We start from the raw sequence: 17,964 nt of genomic DNA on the forward strand, positions 1-17,964 counted from the left end.
CGAACGAGAATACTGTGTTTTTATTGCATGCTGATTTATTTCAATTTATAGTAGTCGTGAATCCCGTCCAGTGAGACCCGCTCCGTGTTTTGGGTGGCTCCCCGTGGCGTTGGCTTGTGTGGGCGGCTACTCGTAGCTGCGTGATTCACAAACCTAATTTGTTCCTACTACTTTGAGCGCCATCTTGTTCGGAACTTCTACTCGCTTTTCACGCAAGGGGGGTGTCCGCTTACCCTCCTGCCCTCCTCATCGCGGGGATCGCCCTCTGTGTCTTGCTTACCTCTATCATTCAACAGACATCTCGCGTCCGCTTACGTCGCCCCCTCGCTTTTTACTTTTTTTCTTTTGCTTGGTTTTGGACTGGGAATATTTCCAAGCGGACAGAAATGAGCATCGAAACGCTCCTCGAAGCTGCAAAATTTTTGGAATTGCAAGCCCAGCAACAACAGAGAGCACGTGGTAAGATCTTGTCTATTTAACTCGTTTGTTATAACTTCACCCACCACGTGAGCTACAGATTAAAGTTTGTTTTGACGATTTTCCCTCTTGGCAATCGCCGCGGACGCACGCATCCATCATGCAGCGCACTTTTTAATGACCGCGTTATATGCTGTGTGTGACTGACTGAGGATGTGTTGGGCTATTCTGACTAATAAGTGCGAATGGGCGCTGTCGTTTTTTATTAGCGTGACGTCGCGTGGCCTCACATGACGTTTTGCTGTCAAGTTTTCCTGCGAGTTTGTGGGGGGCCTCGACCGTCACTCGGGACGTGGACCCAGGTTTGAAAACAAGCCTGCGCGCCACAGGCTGCTCTCTTTGCTTGTTTGTATTGAGGGAAAATAAAAATAGTCCCCCGAGAGCCCTGTCTGTAGGTGACGTGTACCATCCGGACACGCCCCTTTCACCACGTGCGCGTCGGGCAACCCTTCCCGAAGATTGTGTATAAGATGATGACTCACTACGGCTCGTTGACGCGTTGCCCTCCAACGTCCACAAAACAGCCTCGATAGTAAAACGTTTGTTTTGAATTATAAATATTCTTGTTTTTTTACTTGTGGTAATAATCCTTTGAAATATTTGGCGGATCCACTGATACGGTTAATTCGTTTTGCATTGCTTGTTTGTCACTTCATGAATAAAAAAAAAAGATTGAGGCGGGATTATTTGAAAGGGATATACATGTTAATAACTCAGTATATGTAAAAGTGACCAACAACACACAACTTGTAAAGCTCCTTAAGTGATGCACACAGATATTTTTCTTTGTGTGATAACAGGTGGTTGATACTGAGCGAGTTTTATCTTCTGCCTTCTATTGGAAGAGCATTGTTTTTGTTCTTCCTGTTATTTAGACACTGGTTTAGATAGATGAACACATCTGTAGGTCATTCCACAAGTGGATCTGTTCTCAAAAAGTAGCACCTGACCACACTTTAAATGGTAAAAAAAAAAAATGTGTTAACACACTGATTCCCACACGGTACACCACCACATTGGTCCAAAAAAGTATTTGCTGCTAATTATGTATCTTTGTTCATCTATGTATGCTGGTATCCTAGTGACATGCATAATAATTTAAAGCTAATCCACAAACTAGTGGAGATAGAGACAACTAACCAGTGTATCCACCTGTTCCCAGATTTCAAAAAAGTATAGGTTGTGTGGACAAACAAACAAAGCCAAGTTTCATACTGCTTTGTAAATCAAGCAAATTTTGACAAGCTAATATATGTCAAAGTATCTTTCGCATCATGTGGAATCCATGCATTTGAAAAAAACAATTTTCAGGAAACCACAAATCAGCATCACTGATGAGAGACATTTTTAACTTTTTACTTGGTCAATTTGTAAAACAAACAAGAACAGATCTCGTGTGAACTGAATATGTGACCACGCTTTGGCCTGAGCCTGACATCAGCGCTGTTTTTGTGACGTAGTTTGCTCTTGCGCTGTGAGATTTGTCCTGACGACAACATGTACTTTGATTGGATAAATGCTGGGAAACACTGGTGTTGCCTGTTAGCGATGTTTACCGTCTTCACAAGCGCTCTGGAGTGAGTGCTCCATTTCTTCCTTGTGGCTCCTCCCACACATTGCTCGAATTGCTTGGAATTCTTCTCTTCCTCCTCCTCTTCCTCTTGCCGCTGCTACAGCTTCTAGCTGCTGTGCAGCAGGTCAGTGCATGTAGGCAACCAGGCCAGTTTTGCTATGTGCTGCAGTTATGTAATAGCCCTTGTTTTGGCAGCCCTTCATATAGTTTTACTTAATGTGGAGCCTGTAGAAACATTTGTCAGAAGACTTAGTGCTGCACAACACTCCAGCCTTTACTGTCCTTCCCATTGAAAATCTGATTTTGTTTGTTGTTTTTTTTTTAATCTCTCAGCGCAATTCTTCTTCAACCAAATGTAAAAGCGTGCCTGAATTTGGAGCTACGAGCCCTGTAACCTTGAGTCTCCAGGTTCTATGAGTGATATCACTAATGCCATAGTAACAAGACAGAATTCTTCATCAAGCTATATACGTCACAAAGGGGTTGCATATAATTGGTTCTACATTTACTATTCCACACTCAAAATCTTGCATGCAGAAATGCTGCATATGCGTACATGCCACTCAAGTGTGGGCGTGCGTGTTACAATCTGCTCAGTGTAGTAAGTAGTGACTGCAGATGTCATCAAATCAGTAATTTGCTTTTTAAATGTAAAGTTGACTCCCTGTCCATCATTGATAATCGCGTGGTTATTAATTCACCTGCGGCTGCAGTAGGAGCAACAATTTTCACCAAAGAACTTTCCAAAGTCAAAATAAGGCGATTACGACTAATGTTATTGTGCAGGCCTGGTGGTTAATAATTGCGTTGGAGGATTTAAGCAGACGGAGCAGCGGTTTGCCAGTGCTTCACGCTCACATGTTCCAATCAAAACTTTGCATGCCTTCTCTGTGTTTGCTTAGTTTTCTTTGGGCACTCCACCCTCCCACAGTTCATAAAAGCGAATGCGGACGAAGGTTCCCGTGACTTGAAATTGGCCGATTCAGGGTATGCTAAAGTCTTGCCCAAATTCAGCTGGGATGGGATCCGGCACACTTGCAAGCCGATTGAGAGAAAAAAATGGTACAGCAAATGAATGATTGAATGGGTTTCTGCATGCTATGCACGTGAATGGGTCTTTGCCTACGCTAAAACAAATGCTGTGATATAACCTATGTAATGTTATTGTCTGCAGAGGATGAACTGAAAGAGAAGCTGCATCTGGATCTGTTGATGGAGCAAAGGATCACTGATGTGAATAAGTACAACTGCAGAGGCCACGTCAACAATGTTTTTAAAGCAGAGGAGCTTTTCACTGATCGTCCCCTGCCCTCCATACCGCCCTCCCTGCCTCCCCCGTCCATGCCCATCGCAGTCATCCCCATCCCGGTTGTCAAACCCAACCCGACGGTCTCACCTTCTCTCCCCGTGGCATTGCTCTCCCACCCCGCTGCTCCCTCCCGTGCCTCCCCCAAAAGGGAACCCCCATCTCCTCAGGAACAAGGTGTGATAGCTCCGCCGCGTTCCCCCCAACCCAAACCAGATGACCCAAACCACAAAACGCCTTCACAAAATCATCACCACAACCCAAGCCAGATCGTTGATCAAACCAAAAGCACTATCACACAGCAGCTGCAAACGCACCAACAACAGCTCGTTCAGCGCTACCCCGGCTCCATCGTCTCGCCTCCCCATCAGCCTACAGCGCCCCCCCAGACCATACAGCCAGCCCACTTGGTGAATGGCCCCAGCAGTCGAGCGAGTCCTCCTGAAGACGGGCGACTACTCGACCAAAAGAAAAGACCCGGGGGGTAAGACGTTCAAATCGTTTGGCCATAGTACCTCTGTGTCGTCAAGCATAGTATACGCGCACCCAAACGGCCGACTGACATTATACCGAGTCAGCCGGTACATATGTCTCGGGTAGAAAACAATCTGTTCCGGGATGCTGGTCAACTATGCTGGGTAACGTTATATCATCATGAAAACATCCTGACACCATTGCGGTTCTCAAAGTTAAGACTGCTATCTAAGTACACTCTACGCACCATTTATCATGTTTGAATGTCAAAATCTCTATGTTCTGGTCTGCTTCTACAGGGCAGGTACAAGAGAAGTGCATAACAAGCTCGAGAAAAACAGGTGAGTTCAAGTGTCGTCTCAAAAATGTTTTTTGTTGTTTTTTTCGCATTTACAGACAATGTAAACACTCCAAAAAGTCTACGAGTAGGCTATTTCAAGTATACTGTACGTTATATGTCCATCAGACGAGCCCACTTGAAGGAGTGCTTCGAGACACTGAAAAAAAACATCCCCAATATTGATGAAAAGAAGACCTCCAATCTAAGTGTGCTGAGAAGTGCCCTGAGATACATCCAGGTAGGAAGGAGGCTGACGCTCAATTCACATCCAGTTCTGAAATCCCAAACGACTCAATTGCCAAGTGCCCAAATTAGGCAAATTAGTGGTGCCATCATTTTCAATGGCTGTTTCAAATATCAACAACTGAACACCTTTTAAATGACCATAAAATTGCAAACCAAAAAGAAGAGAAACTGTAACTTATTTTAGCGCTGGATTAAGTGTGACTAACATGGGTTACATTTGCAAAAGGAATGTTGCAGCCATTTTCCACACAAGTGCTTGATTTTTCATGGTTTTTTCTATGGTTTGCTGTCTATTGCTGCAGTGCATGTTTGTCTTCCTTTTTTAACTGTCAGGGGTCACTTAACAGTGCTTTGAACGCAATGGCAGCCAAAAAAGCGGAACGTCATCTTTCCTGTTAAATTCACAGTCCAATGCTCAAAGGTTTCGCACCTTGTGTACATGGTGGCCACATGACGCGCCCCGGCTCTGTAGTCTTTTCACTTCTATGCCGCTATTATTTAGACACAGTTTCTCCAAGGTAGAAGAGACTGACCCCCCCCCCCCCCAATGTATGAATCTTAAACTGATCCTAAACCTCTAGAAATTAAACCTCAATAAAAGAAGAAAGGGCACTGAAGCGGATACTTTCAGATCCAATCAGGCATCTTTCAACGATAGCAATAGCTTGGGCGATTCAATATGGTCTAAATATTTTGAATTAGACATGTGCCAATTGTTAAATAACCGTCATTGAAGGGGTTGGCAGAGTTAGTCCAGGTAAGATGAACCTTCTGCGATGTTTGATGTTTGTATTATCTTTATTGTGCTTTTGCCACGCAATTTTGGACATCTGTGCATTCTGGTTTTGATCTAGTCACATTGGCTATTGGTCACATGAAATTCCCATGTAAACTGCTGGTCAAAAACAAATTGGATGCATACAGTAAATCCAGCTGTCATAAAAAATAAATACAGTATGAAGCAATGTACGTGGGTATGGTTTATCACTGGATGGTAACAAGGTTAGCTGGACTGTTTTAGCAGTCAGATGAACCCCTGGATTCCACATACTGTGTTGCGTTTCCACTCCGCCCCGCTCAACAGCCATGTTAATCAATGAGAGCGACTCCACATCCTGCGTATCTGCCGCGCTGTGTCGTGGCTGTACTGCTTGCGAACTTTATGCAGGACTTATAAAAGTCTGGTCCGTGCATCGTGGTCAATTCCGCAGTTTAGAAAGCACCAAACAGGAAAAAGAATGTGATCTACAACTGGATTTACAAAGAAAAAGCATTCCGCATGGACAAGATTGTCCTCTTCTTTGCTGATTGATCGGATGAACCCAAAATGGACTTTCTCTTTCTCTACCATTGTCATCGAGACAAAAGGAGCAAATGCTTTCCTTTTTGTTAACTGGCGCTGTACCGTGGGCAAATATATAGCTACAGGATATTACTGTTTGAGTCACAATTCTATCAATAAAGTTATAAAGAATACTGTATGTACTCACCCATTGTAAATGAATCATGACACCCGCAAACTTTTGACAAATCGAACTTAGTTTGTTTCTGGAAGTTTAGATTTATTTTTTTTTTAATTACGCAAATTGATAGTCCCTGTACAAGCCTAGTATGACCTTCCAGGGACTCCGCTACGGAGCGGAGACCCATGCAGTGGGCAGGGGTGTGCGGTGTCGATGCGGTGGAACAGCGGAGCAGAGATGCAACACATTATTTTGAATCCCCGGGTAACATTGCTTGGGCCTTTTTTTTTTCCCCCTCCAACCCCACCTCTTCCTATCTTTAGTGCAGAACTCAGCTTTAACCTGAGACACGTTCTTCTCAGGTTTCTCAGATGTTTTTTTCTTGCTCCAACAACACAATTAAGATCTCTATCTTCACATAGTCAAAATTTCTCGGAACACAGGCTGTTTCCACATATACCCAGAATTGGCCTTCTTAAGGGCCTCTGGCCTCTCAATTTTTGGTGCTCGCCGGCAAAGAGGCCGGTACTGTTGATGTTGAGTTGCTGCAGCTTGGCTGTCAATAATACAGAAGGAAAGTAGGGCAGGGTGGGTGCATAGCTTTTCACCCAATCCTCCCTCCCCCTGGTGGAGGATGACCCACCTACTGTAATCAACCGCACATTCAAAACAATTATTTGACAGATTATTTTCCAAAATGTCCCTGTGTAGTCTGAGAGGTGATTTTACATTAATGGCATTGTTTTACTTAATAGGTAGATGGTTGTCTCAACATTCCTACAAAAATAACGCTGACTTTAGCATGAATGTGCACTGACTGTCGTGGAATTTTCCTACTTGGTCGTCATGTCCCAAATGGGTGCTCAGGTGAGGTTTTACTAAGAGGCTTAAAGTTAAGCATATGTGCTGTTGCCTGTTCACCAATGAAAAGAGGCATTTGGTTGTTTTGAAGATCTTGGATGCAAATCATTTGTGTACTTGACATGCATTTTTAGCCAATTAGTGAGGCATTCTTCATGCCGCTGCTTGTCTTCCAACATTATGTAGTCCACCTCCAATTCAAACCAAAGGGCAATCGTTTACCACATTCTTTATGTGTCAGCTCATTTGTGCTTTCATCTACAGCAAAGATCTTGATATCGATATTGCCATGTGAATCTACTAGTTGCGAGTCATTTAGCAGCTCCTTGACTTTCATGTCAGAAATGCTACAATGGCTGTGTCTGTGGCAAGAAAAGCGTATAGGCACGCCCGTAGAGGCCGAAAAGTAATCCCTAATGCAGTGCTAGTCCTGCCACATGCTCCGCCCCTCCCTTGCGGGCCTCTCATAGCTTAAAAGGCCACATGAGCAACAAGCACATGGCTAGCTTGAGCCGTGTGACGTCACCCGCCTTCGCCGCTACTCCGCCCAGCGCTGCAGCAGGCAGGACTGAGGAGTGAGTACTCGTAGGTTGAGCTGCCAGCTGCGGGCAGGGAATGCAGAGCAGTAAATACGGTGCTCGCTTTCCCCTCCTCCAAGATTACTAAATGGGTTTCTGCTTGCTTTGTACCTAAAAGACACAAGAAGCTTTAGTAAGTGCCACAGATATTCAGCAGATACTCTGTATTCTGTTTGACACCACTGCGGGTATATACACAGTGCGTGTGTGTTTATATATTTGTGTATCAGGCTAATATACATTAGCCGTATTTTTTTAAAACTAGCCTGCTCACGGACACAAAATCATTTTCAGGGTTATATAAGCAAGCGGGACACAGCTGCCCGCGCGCTGTGATGAAAATGTACTATACACATTCCATATAAGTGATACAGTAACTTTTGCACTGGTGTACTTTTTTAGTTGGTCGGTCGCAGTGTCACGCCGTGTATTGTGTTCAACAACAATTTCTAATCATATTTATAATTTAATATTTACCTGTGGGTGAAATACCAAAGCTAGTGGTACATACAGTATATATGGCAATGGTGTCTGCACTGTGCCTGTTGTATTCATTTGGATTATAGGTCATGTGCGTATTTGTGGTTCTTTTATTCTCGGTACTCCTTAAATAGCAAGATAGACTCAATTTTTTTGTAACTGAAACAAGATGATACAGTACAACATTCATTGGATTTGAAGGCTTTACTTTTCCCATATTATGTCACGTGACAGCCTCATTTTAAACAGTATTAAGTCAATCTCTTACCGCAAAATCTACACACAATACCCCTTATGACTGACGTTAAAACAGAAAACTAAAGAATCAAATCCCAAGTATTCACGAACTTTGCTTAATACTTTGTTGATCTACTTTTGGCAGCGATTACAGCCTCAAGTCTTTTTTTAATATGATGCCACAAGTTTTGGCAGTTCTTCCCATTTTCCTTGGCAGTCGTAATTCTTTCTCAGTCCACCGGGTTGGATGTGAGACGACATACGTGTGCACAGCTATTTTCAGGTCTCTCCAGAGATGTTCATTCAGATTCAAGTCTTGGCACTGACCGAACCATTCCAGGACATTCATAGAGCGGTCTGAAGCCAATCCTTTGAGATCTTCACTGTGTGCTTAGCAGAATCTTTTCTGTATCCTAACTGTGGGAGTTAATATGGACAGGTGTTTGCCATCCCAAATCATGTCAAATCAACTAAATTTCCTGTTGGTGGACTTCATTTAAGTGGTAGAATCATCTTAAGGATGATCAGTGTGGAAAAAGGATTCACTTGAGCTCATTTTTGAGCTTCCTTGCAAAGGCTGTCAATGCTTATGTGTAATTTCTAAATGTTCTATTTAGAATACATTTAAAGAATTTAAAAACTTTTTTCTGTCATAGGGTATTGTGTAGAATTTTGAGGTAAGAGATTAATACAACTAGGAATAAGGCTGTAAGATGACAAAATATGGAAAAGGTGAAGCGCTGTGAATGCGTTCCAGATGTACTGTATTGAATGAAGAGCCTCATGCAATATGTGTGTGGTCAACTGTCGCATTTGAGAAGCATCAGACAATGTGGCCCGTTCCAGCTGATCAAAAACAGCCCCAAAGCATGATGTTGCCACCTCCATGCTTCAGCCAGTATGGAATTCTTTCTGCGTTCCTACCCCATCGTCCACTCTTGTGCATCCAAGCAATCTTTTCTTAGTTCTTAAAATATTTCATCAGTTTCAGTGTTGGATAACATTTTTTTTTTTTTTTGGGGGGGGGGGGGCACAGTTTAATGACACAGAAAACCTGGCATTGATCAGGAGTGTAGACCTTTTCTATGCACCATCGAAGAAGAATGTGATTTTCCACACACAAAGCTTTACTTGTGGGCTGTCAGGCACCACGTGAAGTGCTCCGTTCCAGCTGGAAGGCACGGCCAGATGAGGCTTTACGCTCAGCACACAGTCACAAGACCTCAAGCCTAGGAGAGATCCGGCTTTAGCGGCGTGTTCGCAACGTGGCCTCACGCGCTACTGGCCCTTTAAGACGGCACAGTACACACAGTACAGCTTGTCCTCAACTTCTGCACAAGTGAGTCAGGGAGTAGACTGGATGCCCCTCCCCCCCTTTGTGGAGCCATGTGCGCTGCACTTTTTTTCCCCCCACTCCTTGCTTGTGACAGGCAGCTTGACCAGTGTTTACCTTACACACACCCACACACTCAGTGCAGCCGATTCCTGGCGCTGATCTCTATTACCACGCAAACAAGGTTAAGGTTGGGCCTTATCTCACAGGAATTGTGTGTGTATGTGGTAAGAAAAGTGGTGTCAGTCATGCGTAAGGAAACAAAAGGTGCTTGGAACCCAATGTCCTAGCAACGCGGCAACATGATTAGCGGGATGCCATGTGGGAGCCATCTGCCTCTGAGCAGCTTCTCAGGTTGCGTGCGTTTCACCGGGGACGGCCGCATTTGTTGTTGTCTCCGCCACGTGCGCGCGCACACATGTACAGCAGCAGTTCAGTGTGTTTGCGGAGAATCTTGCCTTTCCCCCTGCTGGCTTTCTCGCTCCTAATCACTTTGTTTAGGGCAGGCGTATGTCGTTTATTAAGGCTTGCCATCACTTTCTATTGTGCCGGACCCCGTCTCCATTTAAAAACACCTCGCGTCTCGTTCGGCGCCGTGAAGGGTCTCCGTTGCCGAGGAAACCTTTGAGCTGTTTCCGTGGCAACCAGTGATGACAAGGGATGCTGTCATTGCGTGGTAGTTGGAAAGCAAGGCTTCTCATATCACATGTACTCATGTTAGTGAGTGCACTTGTTCTCATTAGTGTCATGGAGCTGGCTTTGGACCAGAGGTGGGAGAAACCCGAAAATCAGAGAACCCTCACAAGCATGGACGGCACATAAAAATATGACACAGGGCAACCCTTCTGAGCTGAAGTTCAAATCCCCCATTTCAGAAATTAGTTGCCATCCTGACGCCTTTCTTTTATAAGGAACTTTGTAGCTGTACAATCCAAAAATAATCCAACACTGTGCCCTTGTGATAAGCACGTCTTCCTTGTTGTTCTGTGGTTTGGGTCACAGCACAGGTTTTATGTGATGAATTTTCATGTTGCGTTTATGTTTCAAAGCACTCTTTTATTCATAAAGAATGCTCAGTTTTGACTGGCGTATTTATTTTTCAAAACATGTCCAAAAGTGAAAGGAAAAGCTAAACGTTTGCTTAGCTAAAGTTTTGTACTATTTGATCCATGGTGCTTGTTCGGATCTCAGCATCAGTAAGCCACCTTGTCTTTCGTGCAAAATGTGGTCAAATGCGAAATTGTGATTTGATCGGCAATGTTGGTTAGGTTGGGCTGCATTGCGTCTATCACGGTGCGGTAGGCGCCAATAATCCAGGATGAAGATAAGGAGCAGGTGCCCGCCTTTTTCACATGTAGTCATGTGTCGTGTGTAGTGGCTTGAGAAAACGTGCCCTTTAGAACACACACAACACTCGGTAACTGCGGCATCCACTCTCGGCTGACGCGCGCACACCGCCGTGCCGAATGAACACAAGCAGGAAGTCCACCCGATCAGGAAATGCTTTTATGATCCTGACTCATGAGCTTGCTGGAACTCGACTTCACACTGTGTGTTTCCATTTGGCGCACGTGGATGTAGATTTTCAGGAATAACTCTCAACGTACAGTACGTGCCCTCATTTTGTTTTCAGCCGCATCGTCGCTGCTTTTTCCTTTGCGGGTTTTGAACTTTGATTTAGGAAGTGTTTTTAGTTGCGTGTCAGCTGACCTGCAGCTCAGGGGAAAACTGGGTCACAGAGTCATTGCCTGGAAGCACCGCCCACTTTCCGCCCCCTTTCCACGCCTCCTCTTGCCTTCGTGGTTTTGCTCTTAAAACAAAAACTGTTTCCTAACAATTACTTGCAATAACAGATTCCCGGTGCATTCTTATAACACTATTGTTTTAATGACTCATTTTACTTGTAAGTAGTACACATGGTTGGCAGGGGTCCACATTTGCAATTAAAATGGATCCAGGGAGTCTGTTGACTGACAGACACCTTATTTCACTTCACAGTTCAGGGTTGATGACGGTCTGCAGTGTGCGACGTTCTTGTTATATTTGATTATTAAACACCAAAAAGAACTTTCAGCATTTTGAAATGTCATATTTTACAGCAGCAACCATAGCACACAATTATAAACATATCAAAGAATCAATAATTCAATCCATTAATGTACTGTACAAACAGTGGATAAATAATGTTTATACACACCTGCTCTATGCCAAATTTCTTGTTTAAAACATCTACATTTCTGAAAATTTCCACTCTTAAGATCACCTCTGTCAACTGTACAATTGAACCGGGGGTTAAAAAAAAACTTCTTACACATGAAGTACAAATAAACCAAGAATGTTATTGCGCAAGAGCACACCTTTTTAACTGAACGTGACGTTTCAGAATTTACCAGTTGCACTCAAACTCGTGTCAATCAACACGCTTGCCACCATTTAAATTTTGATCAACTGTACCAAAATACAAATGCGAAATAAAACTGACTGCTACGCATGCATGCAGTTTGGATTAAACCAACATTTAGTCATCATAAAAAAGTCGACAAATAGCAGGTTATAATCCCACAGGCACTCATGAGTTTGTGTGTTTGCACAGACACTGAAGCGCAAAGAGAAGGAGTACGAGCACGACATGGAACGTCTGGCCCGCGAGAAGATCGCCACGCAGCAGCACTTGGAGGAGCTGAAGAACGAGCTGAGCCAGTGGATGGACGTTGTGGAGATCGAGCGAGTGCTGCGGCAGACCGCGCAGCCCGAGGAGGACCAGGCGTCCACTTCCACAGCCTCAGGTGGGCAGGCAACCTTAGATACATGACAAACGAATATTTTGCTGACGGCGGTGATCCTCACATCAAATTAAATAAAGTTAGTATGAACATATCGGTTAAAGTCGCACAAACCCGATAACGGCTCAACTCTCGTGATGGTAACTTAACTGTGATGCAGATCCTGGGATGCTATCTTTTTTTTTTTTTTAATCTGTATAGCATACATACTAGGGCTGATCTTAAAATAATTGAAATAATTTACAAATATTTGGGTGGCCAACAGCCCTGTATGCCACTAGTTCTATATTCAACCCTGCATTGAACCAGAACAAGAGCAAATAATCACATGACCATTTTTTTTACACAGATTGGAGCCTGAAACAGAAACAATTTTTTAAATCTAAAACCAAATTATCTTTATTCACCAGTGTTTTGAATAGAACGTGTTGGAAATAGTTTATCTTTGCAGAAAGATTCACTTTTTATTAACCAATTTATTATCAATTGTAGCCCCTTGTTTTATTTATATATCATCCCCCGTATTTTTCTCTTTAGGCCTTTCAATTTAATATATGCTGTGAAACATTTTTGAAACTGATTCAGCCTAATGCTGCATTCGGACTCAAAGCGGAGATTGCGAAAAAAACGGCACGTTTTCAAGTGCGTTGGGTGACACAAAAGACACATTAGGAGCACCGCGACACAGAGAGCAACACAGAATTCTGCTCCTTTTGCCCTGTCGCGACAGCCAATCAGCTTCAGGAACGTTCAATGTGGTGTGTGCAGTATTGCTTCAATTTTTTTTTTTTTTTTTTTTTACAGCTGTTGAACTGTAGTGACTGTGCCAACATAGCAAAATTTAGCATTAACCGTATGCTGCAGCACCGTATTAGCACAGTATCGGCCACTCTGTTGCAATGTTGAAACTTTAATGAGTTTTGCCACAAAAGTGGGGGCACACAACGCAAAAACAACAAAAAAAGGTTCTGTAGAAGAGAAGATTGGGTCCGCTACAGCCCAAAAACAGAAGTGAAAGTTCTCAGCAGTGCTCTCCTTTCCCGATCCACTGCAAAGCGTGCAACAAGCCCACCCCAGCATAATACGTCATTTTGTCTACGGCGTGTAGGTTTACTGTGGTGTATATTGACGTGGCGCTCAAATGACACGTGCGTGTGCTCGCAGAAGGCGAAGAGGTGATGGAAGAAGACGAGGAGGAGGAAAGAGTCACGGCGCGACCTCCGAGCGAGTCGCCCGCCGCCCCTCAGGCCCACAAAACGGACAACCTCCAGCAGACACCCGCCGCCGCCGCCCGCACCTTGACTGTGACCGCCCCCACTCCTTCCTTCATCGCCCATCACGTGTCGGCGCTGCAGCCGCCGCCCAAGCCCCCCGTCCCCGGCGCGCCCCCTGCCGCCGCCCAGCCCGCCTTACACCCAACCGTCATCGCCCACGCGTCGGCGTCGCACCCGTCCGTCATCCAAGCTGTCAACCACGTCATCCAAGCGGGGCCGCCGAAACATATCGCCCAGCTGGCGCCCGGGCAGCCGCCCATCGGCCACATCACCGTACACCCGGTGGCCCACCTGAGCCCTCACCTCCCCGCCCTGTACCCCCAACCCGTGGCCGTCACGCAGCCCGCCTTGATCAGCCATATCGCGCACACGTTGGGTCACGTCAACGGCGCCGGCAGCCAGCCCCCCGCCGGCGCTGCCGCCATTGTGGGCAAACAGACGGTGGTGGCCCACCACCCTCAGCTGGTGGGCCAGACTGTCCTCAACCCCGTGACCATGGTGACCATGCCCTCCTTTCCTATCAGCACTCTGAAGCTCGCCTGAAGCCCCTCCGCACTCGAATATCAGCAGCCGAGCAGCATCACGTCCGCAGCTTCAAGTGACGCGCGGGGAGGGCCTGCTGGGCTGGACCAATGGTGGGGCTCAACGTGACTCAACCCGCCATATGCAGCACGTTGACAATGGGAGTCAACAGAAGCCGGCCCCACCTGCTGCCAGCACACTCGCGTGCACTTGTGCCACATTCAAAATGTGGAGCGGAGTCCGAATGAGAATCGTGCTGCAATACCGCCTCCTGCTGCCTGCTAAGGTTTGGTACCTTACCTTCACTGCTCTAGGCAAGTGTGATGGCTCGTTGGGAAGTCAGGCGATCACACTAAACCATTTCCCCCCGATCTTTATTGAGTCAAGTTGTTTTGCTTTTACAAAACAAAAACAAATCACGACACTTCAGCAGACAAGAATGCCCAAAACTAAATACTTAAGTGCTCACCTAGTAGATGAGCATGTAATTGTCGTGCTTGTTACTGCCATAGAGGATTAAAGGTATTACGTATTTGTAGTCAATAAATCATTTTCAGACACATAGCGGCAAATTGCACCTGATGATCTCATGACACGCTGCTTGGGAATCAGTGCACTAACTGGATGCAGAAACCGGTTCAAACGCTTAAACTATTGTGCGAGTCGATTAAAATTGCAGTCAGCATTAAAATAACAAAGTGAGACATTAAGAGTGTAAATACTGTACGTCATTTGGCTTTAAAGAAAAAAAACAAACAGGACTAACCTGGGCTGGGTTTTGAATTATTATGGAAGAATTGCCATGTTGTTACTAGCAATGTGAACCTAAAAAAATCTAGGCTGTGTTTAACATGGTACTTTACTACTACTTGCTATGCTCTAAATTGTGATTTGCGACAAGATACAATTCACATTCTAATGAAAAAGATGTACATTACGTTAACTATCATGTGTAAGTAAACTTTTTTTTTGTTTGTTATTGCTCTTGCTTGTAACTTCTGATGTTCTTTTTTTTCTCGTTTGATTGGGACCATGGACTTTATGGAGGTTAGAAAGCATCACATTTGCCCATCGTGCAAAAATATTCTGCTTAGATGTCGGGTTTTGTTCCCATTGCAAAATTGATTGAAAATGCAAAGCTAATCTGTTAGTTGTTGTGTTTAAGTCTGTGCTAATAAGCCTGCGTTAAATTAAATTTGAAATTATGTTGGAGCCCAACACCAAATGTCTAAAAGTAGTCAACAGTTGTTGACACCGGAAGACATGAACAATATTACACGTTTTCCCTATGGCGAAAGTTGTACTTGTAAATAGCCTGTAAAAGCTGGGCTGAATTATATTTCACTATTAAAGACGCTGGGAAAATGGTATGAACTAAGAAATATATAAAAACATGACTTAATAAAATGTTTTTGTTTGCAAATTTTTGGACCTGTGATTTTATTTTTACAAAATAAACCTGCAACAACCAATCCATATTTAAATAGTTGGTGACATATTAAAAGTTTTGATTTCTTGTGCAATTATGTCACCCACCAGTTTTGATGCTACAGTCAGCTTTAGCTAAACACGTAGCAGTAGTAGTTTAAAAATACACCAGTCTTACTATTAGGCCAAATACCAAGACTCCACACTATTTTACAAGCTTGTATTTCTGAATTGTGCCACTGCTTGGATTGCGTCATCTAGCTTGTTTTGACAACATTGCCATTAAAAATTATATCAAAACTGCAATTCAAACGCGTAAAACGTGTCAATACTTAAAACGTGTTGGAATTTTATAGGCCATCGTCGTTTTCCAGCTGTTTTAATCAAATTCACAATGAGTTGTGGGTAATGTGCTTCGGCTGCATGCGCGGGGGCACAAGTGGGGCGGGGCGACACAACACTTAAGCTACTTGTTAAAAGAAAACAAAAACGGGTTTACAAGCATGTGGTGCTGAGCTGCTGTCAGCCACAACTCACGCTTGTGCTCTATTACAACATAGTTGCAATTTTTCGGTCCTTCAAATCTGTCACGATTCACTCCAGAAAATGTTAAAACTGTTTTAAGATCTGTGTATAGATGAGTGTTGGCTGAGCATTTTGCATTTTATTTATGGTAAAAATCTAACCTGTTAAATCGCGGTTTCTTGGGTTTACTTGGATTAAAATTGTGATCGTCCAGAACAAGTGAGTAAATAAAGAGATTTTAGTTGCTGGCCATATCGTCCTGCACTTTTCCCATATAAGCTTATTCACTGGCCAACAGCAGCATTAACAAGATGGCGGAACAAGGACATTTTAAATGGTTTTAGTGGGTGGCTGGATATCTATTAACCCCCACCACACACACACACACACACACACACACACACACACACGCTTTCTGATGGAGGCTGTGAAATTTGAACCTCCGATCACAAAGAAATACTGTCATCATGCATGAATTATTCATTTATTTGACTGATGTTCCACTTGCCAACCTGGTCATCTCGCAATGAGCGCCGTCTCTTGTGTTGGATTAATGAAGAAGTAAATGCAAAAACACAACCTTCAAAAGTAGACCAACGAAGAGCACGAGTCACGGGTCATAATAACTTCAGGATCCACAAAGTAAACTAAATTACAAATTTTTTTTTTCGTTTTTTTTTTTTCTCAGCGCATCTCGAAGAAAGTCACCTAATGAGAACTCTGACGCCTGAATTAATGACGTGCTTTAGGACGGTCAAGTAAACGCTCTCTGTCCTGTCAATTTGAAATCAGTTTATGAAAAATATGTGAGATTTAGTGACATCTATCGGTGAATTTAGGGAATGCAATGATTTTTGAAGCACTGCCACTGCGTTGGCTGTCTGATGGACAATTTTAGCTTTTAGCTTTGTGTGTTCCGTGTCTTTAGCTTTGTATTACTTAGCTTTGTATACTATTGAAAATGTATGTTGATGTGATTATAACATTTTTTTTCATATTACAGTATGTCTGTGCTTTTCAATTATATTTTGCCAAGCCCCCCCCCCCTTTAAATTGTATAAAATACCTAAACCTGCTTACTTTTTAAATTCAACAAAAGAAAAAAAAAAAAACAACATAAATCAACTTTCAACAAATGTTAATTTTTTTACAGTGTAGTATACGGGTTACATCTTAGTCTAAAACAGATAAAACAAGTGCAACAATGTGCCATTAATAATAAAAAAAATAAAAATAAAAAAAGAAACTTCCTATTTTATTGCCATTACACTTCACATAACATAAACAAAGCCTTTTCTCTGGGGTCATCCGCGCACCCCCCGTGGGACCCGCCCCTCTATTTGAAAAACACTGCAGTATTGGAATGTATAGCCATTTTATGATTATTGATTTTTTTTTATCATGTCACGAAATCTCACATTGTTAGTTCATAAAGATGTATTTTTTTTAATTCAATTCATCAAGAGATATTATGCCCTTGCGAAAAAATTCCCATTTATGCATTTTTAAAGCAGGAAGTTAAAAAATGTCCTTGTCAAATATAGTCATGACAAACTGTCACACCAAAATCTTTACAGATGGACACATTCAATTATAATCGTGTTTTTTTATTAGCATTGGATTTTTTTTTTCCTTATTTTCCCTCGCTGTTCAAGCTGCCTTTGTACATTATTAAAATAAAGATACTCAAAAGCATAAAATAAAAAATATAACCCACAATACAAAGACATAAATGTGAAGGCTGTTGGAGGGCTGAACAACAGGACGTTATAATGCAAATGCAATACAAATGAGGTTTGTAATCATAATCTTCATAAAATGAGCATTCAAATTGGGAACTCATTAAAAAACAATAATAACCTTTGTTAAGTAGTCCGCAAATCAAATGAACTTCAAATGACAACATTAGTATTTGCTGGAACACATGAGCTCATGGAAAAGTGGTGACCAAGTTCATTTCTGTCATCATAAAAACAATATATGTATGTACAATTTTGATGTTTTTACCCGGGGTTCTATACACATTAGCTATTTAACATTGCCCGCCACACGGTGAATTCGCCT

The 17,964-nt window shown here is 43.2% G+C and overlaps 1 protein-coding gene across 1 annotated transcript; it reads left to right on the forward strand.

The window, feature by feature from the left end:
• Positions 1–227: 227 nt before the first annotated feature.
• Positions 228–15,370, forward strand: mnta (MAX network transcriptional repressor a). The gene is made up of 6 exons (XM_088428156.1): positions 228–459; positions 3,225–3,840; positions 4,130–4,171; positions 4,297–4,408; positions 11,962–12,154; positions 13,316–15,370. Exons 1-6 carry the CDS (start codon positions 387–389, stop codon positions 13,966–13,968), a joined length of 1,689 nt encoding a protein of 562 aa, XP_088284282.1. The 5' UTR covers positions 228–386; the 3' UTR covers positions 13,969–15,370.
• The last annotated feature ends 2,594 nt before the right edge of the window (positions 15,371–17,964 follow it).

Source organism: Hippichthys cyanospilos, chromosome 11, assembly GCF_059441005.1.
Source record: "Hippichthys cyanospilos isolate Australia breed blue-spotted pipefish chromosome 11, RoL_Hcya_1.0, whole genome shotgun sequence".
Lineage (NCBI taxonomy): Eukaryota > Metazoa > Chordata > Actinopteri > Syngnathiformes > Syngnathidae > Hippichthys > Hippichthys cyanospilos.

Coding starts and splice junctions, on each gene's coding strand:
- mnta (XM_088428156.1), top strand. CDS start 387: ATGAGCATCGAAACGCTCCTCGAAGCTGCAAAATTTTTGGAATTGCAA. Junction 4,409..11,961: donor GTGCCCTGAGATACATCCAG/GTAGGAAGGAGG, acceptor GTGTTTGCACAG/ACACTGAAGCGCAAAGAGAA. Junction 12,155..13,315: donor GTCCACTTCCACAGCCTCAG/GTGGGCAGGCAA, acceptor GTGTGCTCGCAG/AAGGCGAAGAGGTGATGGAA.